The sequence below is a fragment of the Molossus molossus genome, unplaced genomic scaffold (genome assembly GCF_014108415.1).
Source record: "Molossus molossus isolate mMolMol1 unplaced genomic scaffold, mMolMol1.p scaffold_m16_p_4, whole genome shotgun sequence".
Classification (NCBI taxonomy): Eukaryota; Metazoa; Chordata; class Mammalia; order Chiroptera; family Molossidae; genus Molossus; species Molossus molossus.
Window position 1 is genome coordinate 22,077,059 of NW_023425377.1, and position 19,699 is coordinate 22,096,757.

The following is a 19,699-nucleotide window of genomic DNA, read 5'->3' on the forward strand; positions in this document are numbered from 1 at the left end:
CTGCATTACGTGATCCTTCCTAAACCTGTCTTGGCAGAGACCATGGCTGATGCGGCCGTGTCCGCTGAGAGGACTCGGGAGAAGGCTGGACAGATAGAGTCAGGGCCAAGGAGACGAGCATTCATAGACTTGCCTGAAGGAGTGATACGCGAGTGCACCGGGCCTTCCGCTCCCCGACAGGTTACCAGCACCTCAGTGGGGCAGAGCACCTAGTACCTCGTAGTCAACCCTCTGCGCAGGTGCCTGTATGGTGTCTGAAGTCCCCAGTCCCCGCTTCTGCTCTGGCCACAGCCCCACAGCCCTGAGCAGGTGACAGAGAGCCTGGCCCAGTACTGCTCCCAAAGCTGGGCCACAGGCAGCAGGTTCTCAGCGGGTCAGTCTTCCAGCAGTTCTTTGTGATCGCGTCCAGGTAGCAGGCCAGATGAGACAGAGGGAGACACGCAGATGTGAGTGACAGGGAAGAGCCTGCAGGGGCATAAACAATAGTGAAACCCAACCAGAGCCACTAGGGCAGGGGTTTCAGAACCGGATTCACGTAACCAGTTACTAACTTGGCACACGAGGCACTAGGCCAAGTGCTGCTTCAGTCCTGACTCCATCACAGGTGCATTAAGTGACCATGGAAGGGACTTGGCTTCTCTGTGCCTCAGTTTCCTCATTTGTGAGCTAGGCATGATATTAGCTCCTGTTCTAAAGATTAGATGAAAGGCTGTGTGTAATAGAGTCCCCAATACGCTGACTGGCAAGTGGTACGCCCTTGATAAGAGGGACATGTGGGTAATGTCATAAGGGAAACATAGTTACACTTTAAGGACATCACTGCCTAGATTGTACCCAAGGAAAGCAAGCAGGGATGTGGAAGCCAGAGGGACATTGATGTCCTTGAAAGGTTATTGCATTGGGAGCATGGAGCCTGGAGGCTGGCCACACCTTTGAACCTCTGGAGTACTGTCAAGGCGCATGACAGGTAGAATTGTGGCCAGTGAGGGGAAGCTACAGGAAACCAGATGCTGCTTCTCATGGGGAAGAAGGGTAGTGAGTTCCCCATCTCTAGAGGAGTTCAAGTAGAGGTCAGATGATATTTTGGCAAGGATAGAAGAGGGGATGCAAGCCCAGGACTAGCACATATTTAGGATTCCGCTTAAGAAAACTAATTATTCTGTTTATTACAATGTTTGAGTCAGAATGGCAAAATTTGGAAAAGTACACAGAAACCTACAAGTCACTTTTAATCCCCATCATTAAGAGATAGCCTCTGTGTGCATTTCAATGTCATTCTTTCTGCTATTTTTTTCTGCTATATAATATACATAAGTGTGACTATATTAAGTGGTAGTATTTTAGTTACTTAACATTTTGCTGGGGCATTCTGCCATGTTAAATAGTTCATGGAGACATTTTTTTTTTATCCTCACTCGAGGATATGTTTTTATTGATTTTAGAGAGAGGGGAAGTGGGGAGAGAGAAACATTGATATGAGAAATATCCATCAGGTGCCTCCTATACGAGCTCCAACCTGGGATTGAACCCACAAGCTGGGTATGTGCCCTGACCAGGAATCAAACTTTTTGGGGTAGACGATAACGCTCCAACCAACTGAGCCACCCTGGCCAGGGCTGAGGACATGATTTTTAATGGCCACCTAAAGTTCTGTGGATGTCCTGTGGCTTATTTAACCAGTTGGACACTTGGATGTTTGCATTATTCGTGAGCATCCTTGGGTCTCATCCTACCCCGGGCTAGTGTGGCTTTGCGCTCAGAGGAGAGCAGAGGGACGAGGGAAGGCCTCCTGAGGCTGGGTTTCCAGGTGGGTGGGCTAGACCATGTACTAAGGTGAGTGGGGTACATTGTAGGCAGGGTCCCTAATACCTGCTTGGTAGGAGCAGGCAAATCTGACTTTTAACTCCGTGTGCCAAGGGGGGGGCAGTGAGGGGCGATGGGAGGAAGCTGCCTTTCCTGGTCCCTGAGCCCTCTGTTGCAAACATCACAGGGACATTGGTGTGGATGTGGCCTCTGAGTGGTTTTTTTGCCCAACCTGGAATATAACCCACCTCCCATCATCCCAGGAACACCCCATACAGGCTTCCGTACATACGCACCCTGAGACCTTGTGCCTTTGATCCAGATTTCTGTACTCTGTGGCCTAAAACCCATTAGAAAACTTGCTAATCATCCTTGCCTTGGAGACACAACCTTGGTAACACCTTTCCTACCTGTTTTTAATTCTGTTCTTTTCCTTTGTAGCTGAATGTCCTTTGAATTCCCAGGCGGCTAGTGTAGGTCCCTGACGCCTGACACCCCAGCCACCAAAGGACCTCGTCTTCACCTCATTCGGGTGCTCTTTAGTTTGGGGCCCATGCTTCATGTCAGCACTTGTGTTTTTTGTTTTAAAAAGGACAGAAATGATAAAACTTCAAATTAGTTGCTGAAAAGCAGGCTAGTCAAGATAGTGACATGTGTCCTGGCCACTTTGGCTCAGCAGTTAGAGCGTCGGCCTGTGGTCCAGAGAGACCCGGGTTCAGTTTCCGCTAAGGGCACGTACCTCGGTTGCAGTTTGTCCCCGGCCCTGGTTGGTTGTGCAGGTGGAGGCCACTTGATATGTCCCTTTCACGTCGATGTCTCTCTCTCTCTCTCTCTCTCTCTCTCTCTCTCTCTCTCTCTCTCTCTCTTCCTCTCTCTCCGAACAAAAAAAAATGGAAAAATGTCCTTGGGTGAGGATTAAAAAAAAAAAGAAGAAGAAGAAGAAGATGGTGACATGCTGGTAGGAGGGGCTGCCAGCTGATATGGTGATGTCCCGAGGTCAGCTAGTGAACAAAAGTCTGAAATCTGCCTGCAAAAGGAGCCCTAAGGGGGGTCGGTGTAACATTCAGTAACAGTCTACTTAAAAAAACAAACCTGGAAAAAGTAGGAGACCCCCCCCATAGAAGGAAGAGTCTAATAGATGACCTGAGTCCTGGCTCTGACATCTTGGGGTACACTTGGGTTTCCACCCCATGCACTTTGTCCTCTGTCCCTCACCTTCAGAGCCTGGGACCTTCCCAGATAACCTGAGGGGAGAGGGCCAGACAGGGAGCAGGACAGGCAGAGGGGAGCTCCTGTGAGCCCACTTGGAGGAGAAAGGAAGAGAAGGAGCGAGAAAACGCATCCATCTTCACCTGAGACCTAAATCTGTCCATTTCCCGAAGACGAGCCATTCTTCTCTTGGCAAGTGAATTTTAATCCCTAAAAATCATTTATCTTGCGTCGCCTTATTGTCAAACCTGGATCTTCCAGAACATCTAGGCCAAATGCCATACAATACATAAACCATCGTCCCCATCCATGCTCCCTCCGCCCCCAGATAAGCACTGTACAGACTGACCTACTTGCAGTATTTCTTCCCCCCCGAGGTGGAGTCCTTTTTCACTGAGTGTCTGTGAACCTTGTAGACCTCCGGACCATTTCTCCACTGTCCATGCAACCTGACCCCTGCTCCCTCCTTAAAGAAATAGCCCTGCCATCAGAAAGTTATCTGTGCTGGGTTGGATAGTGCTCCTCTAAAACTCATGCACACCCAGAACCTATAAATAGGACCTTATTTGAAATAGGTTTTTTTGTGGACATAATCCAGTTAAGATGAAGTCATAATGGATTATGATGGGCCCTAATCCAATGATTGGTGTCCTTATAAGAAGAGGGAAATTTGGACACGGACATGCAGGGAAAACACCATGTGATGACAGAAGCAGAGATTGGAGAGATGCATCTCCAAGCCAAGGAACACCAAGGGTGGCTGGCACCCGCCAGGGGCCAGGAGAGCAGCCTGGAACACTCTCTCCCATAGAACCTCCAGAAGGAGCCCACCCAGCGGATACCTGATGGGGGACTTCCAGCCTCCAGAACTGTGAGAGAATACACTGCTGTTGTCACCAACTTTGTGGTAACGTCACAGCAACCCCAGGAAACTTATAAACTTAAGGTTAGTTACTCCATACCCTCTCTGGTGCCCCTTGTGCCTTGCCACCAGTCACAAGGGGCACCAGAACCCACGGCCTCCCCTGTGAAGCCATGGTTTGGCAGAAGAGTAGGGAGCATTGCAGAAAGGGAGGTGCTTGGACAATGCTCAAATACTTTTGGATACCAGCTGCAGCATCTGCAGAGGAAAGAGCTCTGGGCTGGGAGTCAAGAGTGGGTCCTCCTTCTGCCTCTTGCACTAACTTGCTGTGTGATATCAAATAGGTGGTGTGCTGTCTCTGGGCCTTGATTTCCCATCTGTCACATGACTACCTTGGCTGCTCTGAGGGTCTAAAAGAGGTTTTTTTTTCCTTGTTGTTAATGTCTTTGTACAAGTAAAACTTGAATACACTATCGTTTAAAAAATGTTTAAGGATTCAGGTAAAATTAAAATTGACCACAATTTTAGTCCTTGCTCTAGAAATGACGACTGTCATCCATTAGTGCTTTTTTAGGTATGTTTTCCTGTGCATTTAGGTACCAATAGACAGGGTTTATTTTGCATATTGATATTCTTCCAAATACCTTTTCATCTTTGTATGTAAAGAGCTACTTCATTTTAAACACGTGAATGGCATCGTGTAGCATTATCCATCGCAGTGTATCGAGTCAGTTATGGGTCTGAGGCTAGTTTCCAGTGTTTCCCTATCACAGGACCCTGCCCTGAGCATCTTGTAGGCACCATCACCCTCACTCCTGGGTGCCTCTCTCTGCTGGCAGTGCAGGTGCAGGGTGGGGAGCACACTCCTGTAGCTTGGAAGGTGGTTACTGAGCTTCCTGTCATCCTCTGCTCCAGGCCCTTCCTGTACTGCCTCCCCATGGGGCTTCCCAGAACAGAGGGTGGGAGGAAGAGCTTAGGACCCCCATCCAGGCCCTCCTGAGCAAGGCCCCTCCATTCCTGTCCTCCAGAGAAGCCCTCTGCATGCAGGGACTGACCGCTGAACGTGTCAAACCGCCAGCCCTGCCCTGCCCAGAGCAAATGTGCATGACGGGGTGGGTGGGGGGTGGCCCCTTCTATGTCTACAACATGCCCAGACCAGGAGGGCTCTGACCTATGCCATTGCCCAACTCCATGCTACAGAAGGGAGGAAACAGAAGCCCAGAGAGGAGAGCGTGCTCCCCAAGGTCACACAGTAAGCAAGTGACAAGCCAGGACCTCAACTCTGGACTCCCACTGGGGAGTCTACCAGTGGGTTGAGGAGACAGGTAGGTATTTGGCAGTGTATCTGTGACCTCCCCCACCCTGGCCACTGACCCGATTTCTGCCCTGTTCCTTCAGAGTCAGGCTGACCCAAATGGCAGACATGTGCCGAGTCTTTGCCAGCTCCTGGCCCTCTAAGGCGATCAAAGCTGGCAGACACCCGGGAAGCTGGTAAAAGGTGGGCTCCAGGGAGGAAGAAAAGGAATATGGTCTGTTGGAAAGCCCTTCTCCAGGCCGCAGCCTCTCCATCCGTGAACTTGGGCTTGGGCCCTGCGTGCAAGGCCTTCACGACTGGTCTGGCTCAGCAGGTGTTCAAGGGGGAAGTGGTTCCATCCTCCCCTGAGGCCTCTTTTATGAGTGGTCAGGCAGAAGCAGTGGAGGCCACATCCGCCCCCGATTCAGGGTGCTCTGGGGGTACTGCAGGTGTTTGACAACGGCCATGCCCCCAGCGCAGCTGAGTGGTGCAGGCTGGTGCTCCTTCCCTTACGTGGGTCATATAGTCACATTGTCTGTCCCCCAGGGGTTCATATAGTCCATTGTCTGTCCCCCAGGCTGCAGTGGGTGATGCTGATGCCACACTGTGTAATAGAATGAGTCCAACCAAATCTTCAGCGTCCCTGACAATGCGAAGACGAAATCAAATTCAGGCGTTACTTTGGCAAAATACTTCTGCCCATCTTAGAGACCGGGAAACTGAGCCCTGTGTTGATGGTGTTCTTCTATCTGAGCCTCTGTAATTTGGGTGTGAATGCTCACATTTCTCAACAGCCCAGAACTTTTAGGCCCTGCCTTTCCTCCACCCCAGGCCCTGGAGGGGGCCCCTGAAGCCTCCGCCCCCACCTCCTTCCTGCTTCCACCCTCAGCCAATGGGCTCTGGCTGTGGTTGTTCAGATCCTGAAACTGTGAGGCAGGGGCCCCACCCACGCTGAGTCCAGACACCAGAAAGGCAGCTCTGATACTGCAGAGGGGTGTGACCTCCGTCCCTTGGGGCTCAGAATCACCCGTCCCCTCAACATCGAGCTGCTTGGATCAGTCTGGTATGCGCACTAAGGAAGGAAGGGACGCCAGGCCCCGCCTTGAATCTGGATTCTCATTAAGGCCCTGCTCCCCTGCTTTGTGCCTCTGACAAGTCACCAGCCATCCCACCTCTGGGCCTCAGTTACTCCATCTGGAAACAGGAGGTGGGGATTGCAGCAAAACTGTCCCCAGGGGCCTCCCCACCCTGTCTTCTGAGTCAAGATGTGTGTGATGGAACTGTGGCCGATGGAGGCCAGGGCTGTGGTTTATGGGGACAGGGAGTGAGCTAGGTGAATTTTTAAGGCACCTTTGATTACTGAATTCTCTAATACGCTAAGCAGACATACCGAGGACATAAATCAAAGCACTCAATCAGAAATACGCAAAACCTTGAAGGCCCACGAAAAGGATGGAGTTATGGTCTCTGAGAGGCTGAGTCATCCTCAGGACTACTCTTGGCTTCCATCCTGGTAGGATTCCCAAGGTAAGGAAGAGCTGGGCAGCTTGGATCCCAGGGGCTTCTGCCTTACTCATACTTGCCTGGTGAGGCCCAGAATTTGAGGGGAATAGAGGAGTCTACCCCTGAGGCTTTAGTATGGGACTGGATATTCACCCAAGGTCCTGCAACCTGAGTAATACTCAACAGAGCCCTCGGAGGCTCCATTAATGCTGGCGGTTTTAATGTACGATCTGCACTAGCTAAACACTTCATGCTTGCTAGAGGTCTTTACTGCTGAACATCAGATACCTTACAGAATTACAGACTGTTGGAGCTGAGGGTTCTCTGAATTCACTCAGTTCAACCTGCAAAATGAAGTTTGCCCCTTGCTTTATGCTACCTGTGATGGAGAGCTCACTACCACCACCGTACCCCACCCTCTAAGGCAACCTCTGTTTGGGATAGTTCTGCAATCCTTCTTCAGGTTGAACTGAAACGTCTAGTCTTTGACCACATTCCTGTCCTCCAAGGCTTGGACCACATGCTGACAGTCTCCGCAGTTCTGCAGAGATTTGAAGAGAGGCAGTTTTTCTGACTGCTCTGGAGGCTGACCGGCTGTTGTTCTGTTAATAGTCACTCCTATAATTTGGTTTGGGGTCTCCTTCCACATCCCATCAGTTCATTTTGGACACATTCCAGTTTCTCCATTTGCCCTCTAAAATGCAAACGTATTCTAGGGGGTTTCACCAGGCCAATCTGAACTTGTCTGGCTTTCCTGCACAGCTTGGGACACTGTCCTCCCACTGTACCCTGACTCTGTGTCTGCTTTTGGCAGCCACCTCCTGCTCAGGTCAGGTTTCTCCAGGTTGAACCCAGAACAGGGCTCTGGTCTGCTTGACAGTAAAGAGCTGGGCCCCAGAACTGTGCATGTTACCAAGATATAGGTGTCCTGCGTCTAGCCTTCTTAGTTGAAGGGTGAGAACATCTGTTGCAACCCTGACCCATCACAGATGGAGAAACTGAGGTCCAGAGAGGGAAAGGGACTCCCCGAACGTCACATAGTAAAGGTGGAACCCGGGTCTCCCGGCCTCTCCCCTAGCCCTGGGTTCTCCCTTTTCATTCTCCCAAGTTTCCATTGACTTGGGAAGCTGCCACCCCTCTTCCAGAACTCAACCCAGTTGTCCCGCCCCTGCCCTAGGCCTCCCCTGGCTGTGCTTTTGGACAGGAAATTGGTGTATCTCCCTCCCTGCTCCTGTCCTCTCCCACTGCAGGGTGAACTCTGCTCCATGACCTCCAAGGAGGAAGCAGCCAGGGACCAACCTGGGGATTTTCCATGCAGTGGTTGCTTATCAATTCCCACCCAGTTCTGGGCAACGTGTCCTCAGGGTTTTATGAGCATCAGAATCACCTAGAGATTGTAGATTGGAGCCTCCCAGCACACACACTACCCCCAGATCTATAGGTCTAGAACTGGGCCTAGGGAGTTATGTTAAGTCAGCACTCCATGTGGTTCTAATACAGCAGGCCCATTGGCCACATCCTGCCAATACTGCTCTGTGCATCGCAATGAGGCAGGTCCACAGTGATTCCACAAATGATTCCTGTCCTCAAGGAGCCCCTTAAACTAGCAGGAGAAGCACAGGTGACCAGGTTGGTCCTCACATGGGTGTCTTAATAGGCCCTGGAGATTAGAGCTGATAGGAACTAACTCAGTCCTGGGGAGAGATGAAGGAGAAATAATATATGAGCTGGGTCTGGAGGCCTGAGAAATTATTGACTGTACAGACATACCTCATTTTATTGCGCTGCGCAATATTATGCTTCATAGGTGTTGCATTTTTCCACAAACTGAGGCAAGACGCTCCACCAGCAAAAAGATTATGATACTTTATGGTAGTGGTCTGGAACCAAACCCTCAATATCTCCGAGGTTTGTCATGCTGAGGTCATCTTGAGCACCTTGGGATGGTCTCGGACGCATGGATACACGTGCTGGGATAGAGGAGGTTGTTTTGGGCCCAGAAGATTTGCCAACATTTTTTTAAAAGCAATACTATTCCGTGTTGGCAGGGTTGCAATGAAGCTGGCCTCGTGTGCTATTAGTGGGTGAGTTAATCAGCAGAAGCTTTTTGAAGGGTAGAGCCAATACTTTTAGATGTGTAAAAAAAAGTCTTATACAGCATAATTTGGAAATTAAAAAATGGAAATAATCTAAATACTCAATAGTAAATTGTTGATTAAATGATTTAATTCACCCAAGGATGTAATACTTGAGTCATTAAAATTAATATTTTTACAGAATATTTAATGCCATGTAGTAAACGATCATAATATATTTGAAAAATTAAAATATAAGAAAATAATGTAATATTCTAATAATGAATAAATGTATGTATATTGCTACTACTATAATTAGAAAAATGTTTACCAGCCTGGCTGGTGTGACTCAGTGGTTGAGTGTTGACCCCATGCACCAAGAGGTCACCGGTTTGGTTCCCGGTCAGGGCACATGCCCAGGTTGTGGGCCCGATCCCCAGTGGGGGACATGCAGGAGGAGGCCAACCTATGTTCTCTGTCATCGATGTTTCTATCTCTCTCTCCCTCTACCTTCCTCTCGCTCTAAAGTCAATAAAGAAAAAAAAACTTTTTTAAAGAAAAGTGTTTACCAATATTTAAATATTAAGAAAATGAGCCCCAGAATAAAGGACTCATATAACTCAATGACAAAAATAAAGAACCCAATTTAAAAAATGGTCAGAGGATCTGAACAGACAGCTTTCCAAAGAAGGCATACAGATGGCCAACAAGCACATGACAAGTTGTTTAGCTTCACTAATTATCAGGAAAATGCAAATCAAAACCACAATGAGATAGCACCTCACACCTGTTAGAATGGCTGTTACCAACAAGAGAAGAAGTGAGGAGTGTTGGCAAGGACGTGGAGAAAAGAGAACCCTCGCACATTGTTGGTGGGATTGTAAACTGGTGCAGCTACTATGGAAAACAGTATGGAGATTCCTCAAAAAATTAAAGATAGAACTACAAAATGGTCCAGCTATTCCACTTCTGGGTATTTATCTGAAGAATACAAAACACTGACTCAAAAAGATATCTGCACCCTTGTTTGCATTGCAGCTTTATTTACAATTGCCAAGGTATGGAAGCAACCTAAGTTTCCATTGATGGATGAATGGATAAAGAAGAGGGACACAGCCCAGCCGGTGTGGCTCAGTGGTTGAGTGTTGACCCATGCAACGAGAGGTCGCTGGTTTGATTCCCTGTTAGGACACATGCCCAGGTTGTGGGCCTGATCCCCAGTGGGAGGTGTGCAGGAGGCGGCCAGTCGATGTTCTCTCTCATCAATGTTTCTATCTCTCCCTCTCCCTTTCTCAAATCAATAAAGAAAAAATATTTTTTTAAAAAAGAAGAAGATGGGACACATATATAGAATGGAATACTACCTGGTCATTAAAAAAAAAAAAAAAAAAGAAATCTTGCCATTTACAACAACACGGATGGACCTTGAAGGTATTATGCTAAGTGAAATAAGTTAGACAGAGCGAGATAAATACTGTACTATTTTACTTATATGTGGACTCTCTAAAACAAAACAAATGAATAAATAAAGCAAAACAAAAAACTAGTAGGTAAAGAGAACAGATTGGTGATTACCAGAGGTGAAGGGGGTTGGGGGAGGGCAAAATGGGTGAAGGAGGTCAATTGTATGGCGATGGATGGAAACTAGATTGATGGAGGTGATTGCTTTGTAGTGTATGCAAATAACAAATTTTAATGTGTACACCTGAAACTTAAATAATGTTATATACCAACTTTATCTCAATTTAAAAAGAATGAAATGGGGTGGAAGAAGAGGATGGTAGACTGAGGACGGACTTACGAGCCTTGATTGTCATTCTGAAGGAGTGATCCTGGGGATGGTTTTGTCAGGATCTGGGACTGGGGTGCAGCCATGTCCTGCCTGTGGTCTGGAAGCTGTCAGTGAAGGAGAGTTTTCCCCCTTTCTTTGGTTCTTTGGGAGCAGACAATTTTTCATGAGCTTTATGATCTTATTTCAGGCAACCTGAGGCCCAGCGCAGCCTAAGAGATCCACCAAAGCTCTGTGGAGTCTTTGTTCTTGCCACCTTTTGCAAACATAAAGCAATAAGCAGATGCAATGTGTGAGCTCTTAGACTATGCCGGGTATTACAGGTGCATTCTCTCATCTAATCCTTAAAACAACCTCAGGAGGAAACCAAGGTTTGGGGAGGTCACACAGTCGCTGAGGGCTGGATTTAGGATTTGGATCCAGATTTGGGCAACCCCGAGTTCTTGATCACGCTGCTCCAGGCTTTGAAGTTCTGAGTGCCATGGGTTAAATTAAACCTCACTTCCACTTAACAAAGAAAGAAAGGCATTTGTCCAAGTTCATGGAAGAGCCGTGACTGGAGTTTAGGAATTCTCACTCCCATAAAAATGTTGCCCAGATTAGTGTAACCAGTGGTGGCCACAGGGATGAGACAACCATTTATGTTTATCTCCCTCCTTCCTCCAGCCCAGGGTGGAGAGGCTGGCTCCTGTCACTTCCCCAGATTCCTGTGCTGACAGCTTCCCTGGCTTGTGCCTGGGCTGGGCGGCTCCCTCTCCCCTGTGAAGGGAGGGCTGAGTCTTCACCGGGTGGATGGAGGGCTCAGTTGTCAGGTATGCTCAGCCAGTGAGTAGATTTGGGGCCCCAGGGCCTGGGGGAGGCACTGTGCCTCTCTGTTTGCTAGGGGCTCACACTGTGCCAGGGGCAGAATGTTCTAGAAGCCTTCTCTTATCTTTCCTCCCCAACCAGACCTGTGCTTTCTAGCAGCATTTCAGTGGTTCTTGAGTTCATGAAATTGCTAACAACTTGTATTCTAATAATTACTTATAAAAATCTGTTCAAGTTTTTCTTTTTTTTTTTTTTAATCCTCACCCGAGGATATTTTTCTATTTTTTTTGTACAGATAGAGTGGGAGGGAGAGAGAGACAGAAACATCGACGTGAAGGGACACATCGAGTGGCTGCCACCCGCACGACCAACCAGGGCCGGGGACAAACTGCAACCTAAGTACATGCCCTTAGCGGGAACCAAACCCGGGTCTCTCCGGACCGCAGGCCGACGCTCTAACCGCTGAGCCAAACCGGCCTGGGCTGTTCAAGTTTTTCTTTCGCAGTGATTATTCACAATGGAACATTTCATAGCCTTCTCGTGGGCTAACTTATTTTTTAAAGTGTTTCTCAAAATGGGGTCTAGAATATCTTCTTTTAGGAAGAATATCTTGAAAAGTATACAAAAGGACTTAAAACATTTTTCCAGCTCAAATTCTGGTCCAGTGGTCAGTGCCAGATCTTGACCAAATTTTTACCTGTCCTGGGTGAAATGAGACAATGAAAGGTGTGAGTATATATATGACATTTGAGTAAGCATGTCATGGCCTTTTCCTGGGAAAACTGGTCTTGAGTGTACCTTATGATATTTTAGGTGGTTAAAATGTCCTCTAGTTTATGAAATGAGTGATAGACGGCCAATAATTTTTTCAGCATTTTTGCATGTCAATCCACATCAGCTCTCCTCTGAAAAATATTACTCATTTGCCCTGGCTGGGGTGGCTCAGTTGGTTGGGTGTCCATGCACTGAAAGGTTGCTGGTTCGATTCCCAGTCAGAGCCCATGCTCAGGTCATAGGTTTGATCCACGTGCAGGAAGTGGTCAATCAGTGTTTTGTTCTCATGTCAATGTTTCTCTCTCTGTCTTTCCCTCTCCCTTCTTCTCTCTCTCAAAATCCATTAAAAAAATATTTTAAAGGGAAAAAACTACTCATTTACCCTGGCCGGGCAGCTCAGTTGGTTAGAGCATCATCCTGTAGTGTACACCAAAAGGTTTGGGGATCAATTCCCAGTCAGGGCACATACCTACGTTCAATCCCCAGTCGGGGCGCATATGGGAGGCACCCGATTAATGTTTCTCTCAACACTTAAATATTCCTCTCTTTCATTTCCTCTCTCTAAACATATCCTTGGGTGAGGATTAAAAATAATTATTCATTAATGGAAACTGAAAATCCCGGAGCTACTGGCACCGTGATCTAGAAAGCCCTTTGCATCCTTCAGTTCTCTCCTTCGATCAGATGCAACCCGCACTGGCCAAGGTTAAAGCGCCCACTGGGTGTGGCTCAAATACTTGACTGCCAGTTGCCCCCTAATCTGCCTTGACACAGTTCTAACCTGCCTTCTCGTCTTTAAACTGGGGGAATGCCTATTTCCCAGGGTTGCTCTAAAGATTAGCGAAATGGTGCAGCTACGGCAGCATAGCGCCTGGTACGTCCCAATCACGGGGTGTCTCACCCCGTCTGGCAAGGTAAGTAATTCTGCCTCCTTATGGTTGAGGAAGCAGCCCCTTCTAACACCGTAACATGGTAAAACCACGGCTTGAACTTCTGATGCTCTGCCCCCAACCCCACAAAACTTTAAGAGGAACTTGGCTGGAAGTCACAGTAGCCACAGGCCCAGAGAAGAAAGGGGAGTTGTCATTGAGCAGAGGTTGGAAAGTTCTTAGGGCACCGCGAGGTCGTAACTGGGGTGAGGGTCAATGCAGAAGGTCTGGCCAAGTCCCGGGGGAAGGAAGAGGAGGCCATGGTTTGTGACAGGAGCCAAACCACAAGAATCTAAGGAGCGCTCAGCTAGCATCAGACTCTCCACTGAGGGTTCCCTGGCCAGGATGGAAAATCCTGCACTGGGAACCCCTTCTGAGAGTGCTGCCTTGGGATGCTGAGGGCACAGCCTCAGTGGTCTGGCACCGCTGGAAGTCCCGCCTTGCCTTTGGATGAGTCCTACTGTAGCATCCATTCTCACATGATCCTCCCGCCCTCTACCTCCACCTCATTATTGTGCCATTTCTTCCAGAGATGCCAAGAACCAGATCAGCCACCCAGAACAGAGCCCCAGGAACTAGGTCCCCTCAATGGGGACACAGGTGAGTAGCCTGCTCCATAAATGCCTTCCCTGACATCCATGAGGTTTCCTACTTTGTAATTGACAAAGGTGATAGAGCCATTTAATTAGCTCATGAAATTTTAGATCGGTGGCATCAATAGGAGTATCGTGTCTAAAATCAGGGAGGTGATAGTCCTGGCCTGTGCTTTCCTGTTCTGGGCTGTTGATATCACACCTGGAGTGCTGAGTTATTTTCTGTAAAGTACATTTTCAGAGGAATCCAGAAAAGTTGGAGGGGAGTATAGTGAAGGAAGAACAGACTTATGAGGGATCTGAAAATCAGTTTCTGTAAGGAGCAATTGAAAGATCAGGATGTTTTACCTGGAAAGAAGATGTTGCAATAATAAAACACAGCAGTTCTCTCTAAATGTCTGAAGTACCCTCAAAGGAAAAGAAAGACAAGCCTTGTCCAGTGTGACCCAGAGGTCAGGACTAGGGCCTCAAGGTAGCAAAAACAGGCGGGCAGGATTCAGTTCAGTCTCAAAGGATTTTTTTGTGTGGTGGTTGGCTTAAAACCATCAGAACTGCCTAGTAATAGAATGAGCTCTCCATCTCTGAACGTGTTTAATTACAGCCTGGAGGCTGTCAGGGATATTGTAGATGAAGTTCAAGTACCCGATAAGCAACTGGACCAGAAATCAGAGTTTCTCTAGTCTGGTTGTACGTAAGAATTACCTGGGGAGGCTTTGAAGATACAGATCCTGGGGCCCCACCGCAGGCCCATGAAATAAGAATCTCTGGGAGTGGGGCTAGAGAGTCTGCATTGTTAGTGGTGATGTATTTTTTTGAATAAGCTTCTCCCCAGCTGGGGCCAGTCTGCTACTGGTCTTATGAAGTAACATTTGGGACCCTGAACCGAATGATCTGCGAGATTGTGGGTCTCTCTGATCTTGACCACTGCCATCCGCCAGGACCCAGGACACTGACTCACGCTTCCTCTCTCCTGATGGACTGACCACAGTGTGGGCTCCTCGCTTGGCAGTTCCTAGCCCCCCATTTCCCTTTCCTGTCCCCGCATTCCCTGTGCCACACCTGCTTGTGGAGGTCTGTGATCACAACCCTTGCATGAATAATAATGCTAACACTAGATTTGCCTCTGATACTTGATGAGCCCCGATGAGCACTCCGAGGCCATTTAGTGAGCAATGGAGAACACTGAGCGCTTCCAAGTGCCTGGCAGCACACTTACTGCTTTTCTTCATATTCCTAAAACAAAGTTTTCTGTTTATTGATTTTAGAGAGAGAAACATTAATTTGTTGTACCACTTATTTATGTATTCACTGGTTTTTTTCTTTAAAATATATTTTTATTGATTTTTTTTAGAGACAGAGAGAGGGAGAGAGAGAGAGAGAAACATCAATGAGAGAAACACATTGATGGGCTGCCTCCTGCATGCCCCCTACTGGGGATCGAGCCCGCAACCCGGGCATGTGCCCTGACTGGGAATCAAACGGGGACCTCTCAGTCCATGGGACAACGCTCAATCCACTGAACCACACCAGCCAGGCCATTGGTTGATTCTTGTATGTGCCCTGACAGGGATCAAACCCACATCGTTGGTGTATCTGGATGATGCTCTAACCAGTTGAGCTACCAGGCCAGGGCTCACACTTAATTGCTTTTTGTGCGTAATCAGGTGAATAAGGAGGTGGTTAGCAGAGTTTGCCGTGGAATCAGATTGTGTGGGTTCATAGCCCTTCTTCCCCATTGTGAAATGGGAAATCTTGGGCAGATTGCCTAACTTCTCTGTCCCTCAGTTTCCTCACCTGTGAAATGGGAAGAATCACGGTCTCCACCCCACTGGGTAGGTTGTGAGGATTAAGTGAGTAATACCTGTATGGCTGTTGGAGAAGAGCTGGGCATGCTCCTGGGCGTGCTAAGCTCTCAGTAGTTCTCACCTGCTGTTGTTATTTCTATCGCCATTGTTTTCTGATGTAATCATCTCAGTAGCCCGGTGAGGAATGTGTTATTAGTCCTGATTTCACATATTGAGTAACAGGCACAGAGGGGATGGGTCACTGCCTCAGGTCATACCCGGAGCCTGTTAGACTGCACGTGGCATCGCAGGGCCTGTTTTGGAGTTTCCCTAAGCAAGGGCTGGACTTGCTGTTTGTTTGTGGCTCCTTCCTGCTCAGGCAGCTCCTCGCCCTCCAGCTGAGGAAATGCTAAAGTGAGGATCAGACACTCCCAGGCCCCAGCAGGTATAGCCCAGGACCAAGTGACCCCTTAGACACACCTCAGGAGGAAGAGGCGAGGACTGGCAAACCGCAGAGCCACCGCCCGGACCAGGGGAGGCAGCTGCTCCTGACCCCCAGCTCCTGGTTGACACTAAGGCACACACTGCCCATTCTTTGGTATTAAGTAAAAGCTGCCCGGTCATTAAATATCAGCAACTAATTTTTCAAATGTGGATATTGGGTAGGGCAAATGGGCTGACTTTGCCCTGGGAGTTGCCAACTCTACGGTAGATGCCAGGGAGCAACCTGACCACGGGCTCCTGTCCTGAGGGACTGCAGAGCCACAGGGGTCGGGAGCTGCCTCTGGAGGTGGATCCTCAGCTGAAACCATTCCTGAGGTGGTGATCAGGCTTCTCACCCCCCAGCCCCAGCCCCCCACATGCTCTCTGCCACTGTGATTACCACACTTCTGCTCAATGTGCTTTTATTTTATTTTTAATTTACTTACCTATTTATTTTTGCTTCCGCACCTGTAGCCGCAGCTGTCCAGCTCTGTGCACCTGAGGAGGCTGAGCAGCACCGGCAGGATGTTACCAGACTTCTCCAGCAGCACGAAGAAGACAAGAAGAAATGGGCACAGCAGGTAAGCCCCAACCGCTCTCTTCTCCTGCACAGCTAACCTTGCAAATGCAAGAGAGAGGACCAACTTTTGGTCGTATTGTTGTGGTAAGTATCTCTTACTCCTTTTCCCAGGACGGAGTCCTTTATCTGTTGAACAAATGTCTGTAACTGCTTGCATGTGTTTCCTGATATTCATTATGTGCAAAGAAAGCTGGGGAGACATTGTAACACAGTAGAAGGGCTTCCTACCTTGAGTGGGCGTCAGAATTAGAAGACTCCTAAGTCCCCTTTCCACCTAGATAATGTCTGGGACTCCCCTCTAAGCCCAAAAGAAGGCTGTCATCCACGCCTGCAATGTCTGGGAGGCCTTGTGCCCTCTCTGAGTGCGTTTCCATCACTCTGATGAGGAGGCGGGACTCTGATCACCCAGCTCCACATAGCTCCAGGGGGCAGCGATCGGATAAGTGAGGCTCTGCTGAACCTGACCCCATTCAGTCTCATCCTGCTTGGCACCCCCGCCCCCAGGTGGAGAAGGAGAGGGAGCTGGAGCTTCAAGAGAAACTGGACGAGCAGCGAAGAGCCCTGGAGGGAGAGCACGAGGCAGCCCTGCAAGGTAAGGATGGAGATGCTGCTCTGGGGGGGTGGAGGAGTCCCATCTGGTCCCATCTGCCAAGGTCACGGGGGAGACTCCCACTGGAGTCTGGTTCACAAGCAGTTGGCTGTTTCAGGGCTGGAGTCTGTAGTGTCCTTGGACCTGTCCTTTGGGGCATAGCTTTGAAAGTCTGATGCCATGCCTTCTTTTACCTGAGATGGAAATTTGTTTTTCTTTTTGGGCTTTCTTTTCCATTTTAAAAGCAATTCATATTTCTTTTTTTCTTTTTTTGTCCTCACCTGAGGATATCTTTACATTTATCTCCAGACAGAGCACAAAGGAGAGAGGGAGAGAGAAACATCAATGTAAGAGAGACGCTTCAACCGGTTGCCACCCACATGACCCCAACCGGGGCTGGGGACGAACCACAATCAAGGCACATGCCCTTGGCCGGAATCGAACCCGGGACTCTTTGGTCCACAGGCCGACATTCTAATCGCTGAGTAAAACCGACCAGGGCATCAATTCATATTTCTTAAAGGACATTTGAAAAACCTAGACATATAGAAGAATTTTAAATATTCATATTCTTCCCCACAATAATGACAGTACTTAAAATTTCTGGTTAGGTTGATTATTTCTTTCAAATCGCTTTCTTTCCTCTTATATCACCAAATATAGTCCTCATAGGAAATGTAGAATCTATAGCTCAACCAAAAAGATCTTACAGCACAGTGCTTGGTGTCTCAGACTCAACAGCCATAGGCCCTGGATTTGAACCCCGTTCTACCACTTATCAGCTGTGTAAACTTAAAGGAGTGAGTTAGCTTTGTTCTTAGGGTATTGAATTTAATTTTTAGATAGATTGATAAATAGATAGAATTTAGAACAGGGCCTGGTATTTTGCAAGATATTTAACAAATAATTATTAGCATTATTATTTTATTATTGAGAAAATTAAAATTGTATGCAATTCCACTCAGAACTGGTCAGTTACCCCTTTGATATAGATCCCTTTTTTTGTATACGCCTAGAATATACACACACACATATACTTTGGGGGGGAGAAGAGAAATTGTTTGTTTTTACTTTGAATTGTATTAACAACTTATTAAACGTCTGTGACATCAGTTTTAGTAACAACACAACATTCCAATGTGTACCCTTGTTCATTTAACTGGGCCCCTTTGGTTAGGCATTTAGGTCATTTCAAACTTTTTACACTTTTTACAATAGTCATGATACTTACACATGTATGACTTTCATTTGGTAAAATCTTGGCCACATTCATCACCACCGTCCATTCATCACCATCACCACTGTCCAGTTCCCGAACAGTCTCATCACCCAAAAAGTAAACCGCCTACCCCCTCCCCAACCCCCAGCCCCTGGCAGCCACGGGCCCACTGTCTCCTGGCTTTGTCTATTCTGGGCACTCATCTAAATGGACGCATACAACCTGTGGCCTCCCCACCTGGCTTTCCTCATCCAGCGTATCTCCAAGGCTCACCCAGACTACAGCACGTGTGTTCCTTTGTCGTTGTTGTTGTTTCAGCCATTTTACAAATTACTCCATTCCTTTTTGTGGCTGAATAAGATTTCATTATTACTGGCATGGGCACTACACCTTGTTTCCATTCACTGGTTGATGGACACATGGGCTACCTCCACCCTTTGGCCACCATGAATAGTGCCACTAGGAATGCCTGCATCCGGTTCCCCTGGGTGTACACCCAGCAGCAGAGTCGCTGGGTCATACAGTCATTTTATGAACTTTTTAAGAAACCGCCAGCTGTTTCCCACAGTGGCTGCATTTGATGTTCCCCTCAGCAATGCACATGGGTTCCAGTTGCACCGCATCCTTGCCAACACTTGCTATTTTCCATTGTTGCTGATACTGTTGTTATTAATATTATTGCACCATTCTATTGGGTGCAAAGTGGTTTCTGATTGTGGTTTTGCTTTGCATTTCCTTAATGACTAATTTTGCTGAGCATCATTTCATGTGCTTTTTGGCCATTTGTATATCTTCTTTGGAAAAGTTTACATATGTTTTTGATGCTATTGAAGTTGACCTAGAAAATGTTATGCTGGTTTTCCCTTTAATTATCAGTATTTGCATGACCTTTCCCCAGAATTATTTATACTTTAAAAACACAGTGATGATTACGTATAGGTAAAATTTTGTACCCTGTTCTTTTCATTTAACATTGTATCAAACACGTGTCCACGTAATTTTGCTGCTACTAAAATGTTTATAAAGGCTAGACCGTTGCATACAGGGTTGTCCTTAATTTCCCGTGAGTCTAGACATCTAGATTTTAACTACTATAAATAACACTGCACTAAATGCCTTTTGCATAAAGATGTGCCCACATTTCACATGATGTCCTCAGATTACCAGAAATGGAATAACTAGAACAGAGATCTGAACAATTTTAAGAATCTTGAAATATATTGCAACATTAGCACAAAATATTTTGAAATGGAATTGAGGCCCTTGCTCTGCGAATTTGAGGAGTTGTGTTTTAATACTAATATACCTTGGAAACTCAGCCTGTCATTTGAGCTCGGTTCGTTTTCTGTGTCTCTAAAATCCACCTTGAATCTCAGCTCACTTTCCATATATCTAAAACCTACCTT

The 19,699-nt window shown here is 47.5% G+C and overlaps 1 protein-coding gene across 1 annotated transcript in view; it reads left to right on the plus strand.

Annotated features, from left to right (window-relative positions):
- The window catches only part of CCDC69 (coiled-coil domain containing 69), a 46,444-nt gene that overhangs the window by 14,614 nt on the left and 12,131 nt on the right, over nt 1-19,699 (plus strand). The window contains exons 3-5 of the mRNA XM_036281617.1: nt 13,576-13,645; nt 16,380-16,486; nt 16,990-17,077. Of these exons, the coding sequence (XP_036137510.1) occupies nt 13,576-13,645; nt 16,380-16,486; nt 16,990-17,077 (265 nt within the window). The remainder of the gene's footprint in view (nt 1-13,575; nt 13,646-16,379; nt 16,487-16,989; nt 17,078-19,699) is intronic.